General features: G+C 42.1%; 1 protein-coding gene across 2 annotated transcripts; it reads left to right on the top strand.

Annotated features, from left to right (window-relative positions):
• The first annotated feature begins 4,639 nt into the window (after window positions 1-4,639).
• LOC141411017 (serum amyloid A-3 protein-like) lies at window positions 4,640-8,683 on the top strand. Of its 2 annotated transcripts, none has more exons than XM_074042672.1 (4): window positions 4,640-4,767; window positions 5,352-5,446; window positions 7,952-8,090; window positions 8,400-8,683. In XM_074042672.1, the coding sequence occupies exons 2-4, from the start codon at window positions 5,356-5,358 to the stop codon at window positions 8,536-8,538; spliced, it is 369 nt and encodes a 122-aa protein (XP_073898773.1). In that variant the 5' UTR covers window positions 4,640-4,767; window positions 5,352-5,355; the 3' UTR covers window positions 8,539-8,683. The 2 variants fall into 2 exon arrangements, with proteins under 2 accessions (XP_073898773.1, XP_073898778.1); XM_074042677.1 differs by having other exon boundaries at window positions 4,711-4,767; window positions 5,355-5,446.
• Window positions 8,684-9,154: the final 471 nt, after the last annotated feature.

The following is a 9,154-nucleotide window of genomic DNA, read 5'->3' as shown; positions in this document are numbered from 1 at the left end:
ATGGTTCTCATTGGTAACTGTATGTATTAATGTGTTGCCTTGATAATGATATTTTAATTAATCTTTCTGTCTTCTAGAAAGTGTAAATTATTGTGTATGTGCTTAGTTAAGTGGGAAGAATTCATATTCATGAAGTGCCTCACATGTGAGGAACTAATCCAGTCCTGTCAACATTAACCACTTAATCTTCACAACTCTGCAAAGGAAGATCATTATTTTCCTTCTTTTAGTGTGGGGAGCTGATTAAAGCCTATGAGAACTGGACACAGGCAAGGCGAGATGCAGTTAATTGCTTTCACCTGAAGGCCGAGCTAGGCACAGCACTCAGCCAGGAAACAGGGACAGGCAGAACAGCTGCTTCTCCTAAATTGTGTACAGACAAGCAGTTTTCTCTTGTTAGAATGTCAAGCTCCTCCCCGTGGCTCCACCCTGTTTGCTGCTATAAAAGACCCCTGAAGGAGAAAGAGTGGCTTTTGACTTTTTGCGTTGTGGGGGATTTTTTCCTTTGAATATTGGGAAGAAGCTTTTACTTTGGGCCTCTTGGTGTGGGAAGCTTTTGGAAGGGAATAGAATTATTGAAGGGAAAAATTGCTGAAGAGAAAAGAATTGTTGAAGGGAAAATACTAAAGAGGTGTTGATAGAAAGTCTGCACCGAGAACTTTAACGTAGGCTTCAGAAAGCAAAGCTGAGAAAGAACTTCATACAGAGGCCTTAGGAAAGCTAAAGCCAAAGAAAACATGGGATGGTGCACAGTGCAAGTCTAGGGACCAAGACCTTAAGAGGTACGCATATGCAGGTTGTAGGCACAGCTATTTGCAAGTTTGAGTACTGAGAGCTAAAGAGAGATGGGATAGTGCAAGCCTGTTGGCAAAAGACTTTAAGAGCAGTTAAGCTAAAGATAACCTGAGAGCAAACATGGGACAGTGTGAGACTAAGGAAAGAGGTTTTAAGCAAGGTTTTAAAGAACTACAAGGAGTAAGACCTTAAGGAATCATGATAGAGAACAGAAGCAATGAGGGTTGTGCATCTCTAGCCTGCGTACAACACACCTGACCCCAAATTTCCTTCTGTTTGTCTATCCTGTATCTTCTCTGAAATCTATAGTCACCTCCAGTTAAGCCCACGTAGGTTTCAGTAATAACCAAGGAGCAAGAGAGAAAACCTCGCTCCAGCAAGGGAGGGAGAGTGAGAAACAGCGCCCCCTTCATTTTATGTTTAGGGAACGGTACATGTTTTTTCCTGCTGGCCCTGAAACACTGGGGCTTAGGTCTGAGATGCTAGTCTTAGTCAGGACACCTATGAACCTTTCACTTTTCTAATAAAATTATTTCTCTAATTCTAAATAGAATTAAGCCTTGGTGTTCTCCCCTTGCTATTTTTGAAATTGGAAGTTTGTGCCACTATTAATATTTAACCTGGACAGTGAACAGAGACTGTCTTTTGTAGGCAGCATACAAGGTGTGTCCTGAGAGACTGCTGGGAAGTCCCCTTAAGGCCTGCAGAATGTGTTTCTCTCCTTTTTTGAGAAAGACGATGAAAATAGTCCACTGCTATTACTGGCAATGTTTGTAAACCTTGCACCAAAAGAACTGTGTGTTCCTTCCTGGAAGGCAGAATACATTGAGTAACAAAGGAGAGTAATATTCAATGCTGGGAAAAATCCCTGTGAAGAATTCATCTTAATGTCTTCTTACTGTACTTGCTTTCTAATATATCTGTCAAAGAAGAGCATGACTTGATTCAGTGAAAAAGTGGGGAGAGGGCTTTCAGCAATGGATAGCAAAATAAATGTGATAGGATGTAATCACAGGCCAAGATTTCTATACCAAGAAAAGTAGGAAAAGGGATCCGAATATCATATGCTCTCCTCTAGGAAGCAGTCAGTCAAGTACTCCGATGAGTACTCCATGGCTGTGGATGGCTTACAACACCCCTCTTTCCCATCTCTCCTGCTCCTTATGTAATCCTAGAACCAAGCAAGCCAAGGCAGTCCAGGGAATCACACTTTTGCCAAAGAATAGAAGTTGCTTAGGGAATGTCCAACTGTTGTTGCAGAAATATTGTCAAATGAGAAACCAAGCGACACTCAGATAAACTCATACTCAAAATTCTGGGGCCCCCAGCAGTGAAATGACTGGATTCTTGTAGGGCAGTGCCAGGGATCAGACTACAGTGAACATTGCTAATACATGGGCTTACATTGGGGTTAGGGACCCAGGGAGGTTTAGGTGGGAGCAGAGTGGGGGGCCTGTGCCTGGAAATCTGTTTGCAGAAGGAGACAAAGAAGGGCAGGAATGGGCGGTTATCTCCACATGGGGCCTTTAATCTTGGCCCTGGACTCATTTTATGGCTTAACTAGCAACTTCTCATGTCCTATAACCTGCTTTGAGGTGATCTTCCTGTTCACTGTGACTTGGGGTGCCTTGGATAAGAACCAAAGGGGCAAGAAAATCCATTGATAGTCATCTTCTCTATAATTTTCATCTCATTTTGCCCAAAAGAATTAAAATAAGGTCAGGGGCCAATGGCCCACACCTGTAATCCTAGCTACTCAGGAAGCAGAGTTCAGGAGGATCATAGTTTGAAGCCAGCCAGTGAAAATAGTTCACGAGATCCTATCTCAAAAAAACCCTTCACAAAAAAAGGGTTGGTGGAGTGGTTCAAGGTGTAGGCCCTGAGTTCAAACACCAGTGTCACAAAAAAAAAAAAATGTTAAAATAAGGTCCAGAACCAGAAAGAAGCATCACATGGTGTCAATCTTGCCTAATTTGCTTTATCCTGGATCATTGTTCCTTTTTCTAACATCCTATTAATACTGCTTCTGATCTTCTAAAAAAAAAAGGACAAAAACCCTGAATGTCCTTCATCCTTATTCTTCTCTGGGTTACTGAGTAAGGGTAAGTGCACCTACTTCCCAATCCTTATAAACCATCTTCCAGCATCTCTGCTAACATCATTTGCTTGCATCAGTTTACACTACTTCCCTCTGTCTCCAATATACTACCCGCATTCCTCTTCTTGCAAGCATCCCAGGCTAAAATCCTGAATCCTGGGCTGGGCCTTTCCTGCTCTGCTGCTTTCTGTAGGCTTCCAGACCAAGGTCCCACTGTAGAAGGACTAGAGCCAATGTCTTTTAGGATCCCTCATATCTCTGCCACATTACACATACACCATCTTTCTTTTCTAGGGAAATACAATAAATGTTAATTTTTCCTTTTGGATGATGGAGTAGGATTGGGCAGACTGCCCAATTGGGCAATTGCGTGAAACTTTTTCCCAACACAATCTTAGCAGACTCACATAGTAAAGCACAGTCTTGCTTTTCATGCTACGGTTGCTATTTTTTAACATATGCTTTCTGAGCATCAGTGTGCTCATCCCACAACTCTGCTTTCTTTCTAAACCTTGGACTATTCTGGTAATTTAGCAGCCAGTGTTCCTGAAGATGCATTGATCCCTATGCATCTTCATCATGTCACTTCTGCATGATCTTATAGCAAGTTTTTATACCATTGTTCCGTTCTCCTGGATAAGAGCATCCTCCACATATAACCTGGTTACTGAAAAGCTGGTGCCCTGGCCTCAATGCCAATTTACAAGTAATAAGACCCAGGTTTCAAGGGAAAGGAAATAAGGTTTATTTTTCATCAGACAAATAGGAGGAGAAAGTGAGTCAACTTTTCATAGCTCTGTCGTCCCACTTCTGAAAGAAAATGTCATTTTTTATAACGGAATTCAAGGGCTCAATTTGAGTACAAAACTCATGTCCCACAATAAGTGCTGGCCTTAGTTCTCTGTTTTACTGGTCCTACATTTCCAAATATGTTGTTTTGGTTGACAGGTTAACTCAGTGATGTCAGAGAGAGGTAAGGGGGAGAAGATTTCCTGGTTAAATGAGAAAGTACGGAGTGTTAATATTGGTCTCTCTACCATTGAGAGACACAAAGGGGGAGGAAAAAGACAGAGAGAGAGAGAGAGAGAGGGAACAGACAGACAAACAGGGGAAAAGTGTCAGAATGTCGGTTTCAATAAGAAGCATAGCTACCTATCCATCATACAAGCTGGCTACCACCAAAAGAGTTCCCTTTTGTAGTCCTAATTACTAACTTGGGGCCTAAGTAAGGAGTCAGTGCTCCTTAGCAAAATGTAGCTTTGAAGTGCCCATTACAGCAGGCCATGTGATCTTCAGTAGCAATGATCATGAGTACTCATGAGTCTGTAGAGGCTTTTATCCAGTGCTGAGTCCTTGCACATACATGTAACAGTTTTGTTTTCCTGCGTTGTCTGCCTTCTGTTTTTCTACTCTTATGCCCCAAGGTCCAGCTTCATTCCAGACTGTCCCTTGCAGTGGGAATTAGCTCAGCTGTTCCATTTCCCTTGTAGTCTCACATTCTTTGCACAACCAAATCTTTTTTCCAATATTGATCACCTTCATAGCACATGGTTAGTACATCACTGTGTGCACATTACTGAATCCCAATAGTTTCCAATGTAGAATGAGATAGGAAAGAAGCTGAAGCAAGTTAGGCCTAACTTGCTACACTCCTGGAAGTTGCCAGATTGCACAATCTGGGAGAATTAGATTTGTGTGAAGAAAGACCCTGGTGTTCTACATAGTGTCTGCCGGTCAAGAGGGATTGTGCAACAGGGAGAGAGGTTTGCTCCATGAGCCAAGTGCCAGTATATATAGCACCTACCACAGCTCTGCAGCAGGCAGCACTGGCAGCTCTAAATCACTTGTGGACTCAGCAGGAACCACAGCACAAGGTAAGGAGCTAGAACTTTCCAACAATTTGACTCTGATATTTTCTATCCCGACCAACATTCCTATGCTGTATCTCAGCTCTCTGCATCCTACCTGGGTCTACTATTCTGATCATTAGAATTCAAAACATGTGATACTTTTTAGAGGAGAGTTTTGTGATATGTTTCTGTGTGAAGTATGTACTGTGGATAGAGTCAGAGTCACCACTCTACACGTATTTATTGATTGTTTAACTTATCTTATATTGCAGAGATGTATGTTTGTTACAAAATTCCCAAATGCCACCTTAGAAGCTTCCTGTACAGTTGGGGTTCAGGCATAACAAGGGGTGACTGAAATGAGAAATGCTCTATACAACTGGTCCATTGCAAGTACTCAGACACTGAGATTCTAAGATGAACAGAAATGCAGAACTAGACCCTCTGAATTCTACTTATTTGTCATGTATTTATGCACACAAGACAATTCTTGTATGGAAATTTGAGTGGGTTGTATTACTGCAATGCAAGAATAGGTCACCATTACAGAAAATCAAAGTCTAAATAAAAGCTTCATTGTCCTGAGTTGTGTTTCCTTGATGCTACAGCAGGATGAAGCTTGCCATTGGCATCATTTTCTGCTTCCTGTTGTTGGGAGTTGACAGCCAAAGGTGGACCTCATTTGTCAAGGAAGCTGGTCAAGGTAAGGCCCAAAGGGTAGGGGCAGGAGGCTGTGGGTCCAAGAATTTATTTACCTGAGCAGAGACCATATGTGCTCTGGGCAAAGGTGCTAGTGAAGCCATCAGGGAATGGAGGAGCATGGTGTTTCCTAACAGTAGTTCCCCATGCTTTTCTCCAGCTTTGACACTTCTCTATGAGCATCAGATTTAGACAGAAACTTCATCAGGAGAGCAGGAGTTGGCTGGAATTCAGGAGGGGAGGCTCTCTTAATGAAAGCGGGACTCTACTCCCCTCTACTGGAATGTTAGAGACACACATTTCAATAGCCCTGAAGCTGGTACATCAAGTGTGTGGAGTGTGCTCAGAACCAGTGCGGCCCCCATCCCACTGTGATAACCACCAAAATCACTGAGCTTCAGTATCTTGTAGGCAGTGTGCTAAAGATTTATGGGAGCAAAGCAACTCGTTTTCTTTCTTTAGTCCTGTGAAGTAGGCATCATTCTTACCTCTTAACAGAGAAACTGACTCACAAAGAGCCTGGGGTACCTAACAGAATGCCAGAGAAAAAAGGCAAGATTTAAGCCAGGTAGACTTGCTTCTCAGAGTACACTACAGCTACCAAATAAGAGAGTGGGATATTTGTGACAGAAATCCCATTTTTTTAATGAGAAATGGTAAATTGGACAGGGTGCCTTTTGGAAGGCAACTGTAGGTCCTTTATCCACAGTAAAAGACACGATGGTTTTGTTGGGATCAAGACACACTGAGCAAACAGACATTGAAGGAAATATACCCTCAGCCATAATAGTAAGACCTTGTTTTCAAATGCAGTATTTACTTATGTATTTATGTATGCACGTATTCATTCATGTATTGGTGTTACTGAATTTTTGAACTCAGGGCCTCATGCTTGCTAGACAGTTGCTCCACCATTTGGGCCATGTCCCAGTTCTCAAATTGCAGTATTTAAATTTCAGGTGTCAATTTTTCTGAGGTAGTCTCTGAGTAATTTTTTTAAGGAATTGCTTTGCTCCTAGCTACATTCTCACATACCCAGATAAAAAATATTTCTTATTCTTTAGGTAATTGTTTTATGTAGGCTTGTTCTAGAAGCACTTGCATGAGCATCACAAGGGATCAGGTATACTCTGTGAAATGCTGAGGCCCAAGTCCATATCCCACTCCTCTGCCACTGAACCACAATGGCCCCAGTTTTTGTATGCACAGTAGAGTTTGAGAATCACTACCTCTGGTTGCTGCTCACAAATGATAAGAGGTGCCAGGCTTTCGGAACTATGCATTCAGCAAATCTTTATTCAAGTATTCCATTTAAATTAGTAACTTGGAGGGAATAAGTAGAAAAAAATAATAAAAGCAATCTCTCTGCACACCACAGACAAGTTATCTCCTAAGAGGAATTATATAAGCCATGATTAGAATACTACATTAGATTTCCCTCTCTTCTAGATTGATTTTTTTTAAAGAATCTTTCCCATTTAACTTTAACTTGATCAGATTCCTTCAGGCCACTAACTCCCTGCTCATCTTTGTTTTATCCTTTTTCTTTTTTTTCTTCCATTCTTGCTAAGGCACAGAGAGTGAAAATATATTGAGCACTCGGCATGTTCTAGATAACATATGTGTATTTCCTCAGTTCTTCTCATGACTCCTGAAGTGTTCAACACTCTCAATTTTATTGGAGAGAACACTGAAGTTTTGAACCTAGTTGGTCAGTGCCTCTTTGTTTTTGTTTTTTGGTGGGACTGGGGTTTGTACTCCTAGCTTGTAATTGCAAAGCAGTCATTCTACCACTTGAGCCACACCTCCACTCCGTTTTGCCCTGATTTATTTGTAGATGGGTTCTCATGAATATTTGCATGGGCTAGCCCCAATCCATGATCCTCCTGGTCTCAGCCTCTCAAGTAGCTAGGATTACAGGCATGAGCCTCCAGTGCCTAGCTCAGTTGCGGTTTCTCTGCATGATCATAAGTCTATTTAAATCTCTCAGAAACCTCAACTTTATCACCTGCCGATGGGATTCTGACAATTGTCCAGGTTCAATTATACCCGGGACATTCAGAAGGACTGAAGACGGCTGTTCTCACTCTGCCCATTAATTTCTCCCATTTTGAGAAGGTTGAGAGAGAGCTCTCTGTACCCTACCCTAAGAATCCCATTCTCATGCCTTAGGCAGAAGGTCCCTGGAGCTTTCTATAGAGAGAGTTTTCATTTTTATACAATGAAATATCCTAAAAGACCATTCTACATCTTCTTCACATGCTTCACACACAGTTAAAAACAAACTAGCAACAGAACCAAGAATGGATTAAACAGAATAAGACTTGCACCAAGTGCCATTCCCGCTACTGTAACCCAGGGAAGTAAAAAGTAAAGGAATCTTCCTTTCAAGTCACACTTTCTAGGGCTTTTTCAAAGGCTGAAATCTTTGGACTCGGTTGGAGGAATCTTTTTTCTTCCTCTCTCTTGCCCAGGCATGATCAATGTTCATCATCTCTTCCTCTTCCAGGGGCGAGAGACATGTGGCGAGCCTACTCTGACATGAGAGAGGCCAATTGGAAAGGAGCGGACAAGTACTTCCATGCTCGGGGGAACTATGATGCTTCCCGGAGGGGACCTGGGGGAGCCTGGGCTGCTAAAGTCATCAGGTAAGGCAGGCTCCTGGGGAAGCCAGGCCCGGATGAGCAGGGCTGGACCGCCTTGGGCAGTCAGGAGAAGGTTCTCTTCTACACAGAGGTTCCTTGTGGTGGCTGCAGCCCTCCTCCTCTTTCCCATTCTCCCTCCTGTGCTTAGTGAGGGAGGAGTAGCTGGGCTGGGCAGGGCCAGTATGTCAAGCTCCTCCTTCCTTGGCCTTCCTGGTCTCTTCTTACAGACATGCCTTGGAATGGGATTGAGAGAGTGGGGCTGTTGCTTATCAGACTGGTGATGAATCTCCTTTCTGTCTGTCCTGATTACAGTGATGCCAGAGAGGGTATTCAGAGACTCACAGGCCATGGAGCAGAGGACTCAAGGGCTGACCAGTTTGCCAATGAATGGGGCCGGAGTGGCAAAGACCCCAATCACTTCAGACCTGCTGGCCTGCCCAGAAAATATTGAGTTTTCTCTTTACTTGCATTTCAGGAAATAAAAACTGTAAATCCCTGAGGACAGGGCCAATTGGTAATGAGTTACTGAATTCTGTATCCCTAGAGTGCTTGATAGTGAACACATAAAATGATTAATAAATGCTTGTGGAATCCAACTTGTCATTGTAATCTGGAAAGAGCATATGACAGTCTCACTGGGAGCATGGACCAAGGGGATGGCTGGTAAACATTTTAATTTTTTTAAAGAAAATAAGGCACTAATTTTAAAATTGTACAGTCATACATGGGACAAATATGGCATCACAGCCTACATTATATATTCTATAAAATGGAAAGAACAGTAAGAAAATCCTATGGGCAACCTCAGAAATAAAATTTAAACTAAATAAAATGAACAAGTCCTTAGAAAAATATTATTTACAGAGATTCAGAAGAAATAATCTGAATCATCCCCCAATTATTTTAAGACTGAATTTTTCCACAAAGAAAATAGTAAGCGTAGATGGCTATTATACAAATTTAATTCCTCAAGAAGGCAAATCATTCACATTTCATACAAACATGCATATAATTGAAGAGAAAACGTTCCCCAACTCTTTCTAATTAGGTAGGAAAACTTTCAACAA

The sequence above is a fragment of the Castor canadensis genome, chromosome 1 (assembly GCF_047511655.1).
Source record: "Castor canadensis chromosome 1, mCasCan1.hap1v2, whole genome shotgun sequence".
NCBI lineage: Eukaryota > Metazoa > Chordata > Mammalia > Rodentia > Castoridae > Castor > Castor canadensis.
This window is presented reverse-complemented; position numbering and strand designations above follow the sequence as displayed.

Coding starts and splice junctions, on each gene's coding strand:
- LOC141411017 (XM_074042672.1), top strand. CDS start 5,356: ATGAAGCTTGCCATTGGCATCATTTTCTGCTTCCTGTTGTTGGGAGTT. Junction 5,447..7,951: donor TGTCAAGGAAGCTGGTCAAG/GTAAGGCCCAAA, acceptor TTCCTCTTCCAG/GGGCGAGAGACATGTGGCGA. Junction 8,091..8,399: donor TGGGCTGCTAAAGTCATCAG/GTAAGGCAGGCT, acceptor TCCTGATTACAG/TGATGCCAGAGAGGGTATTC.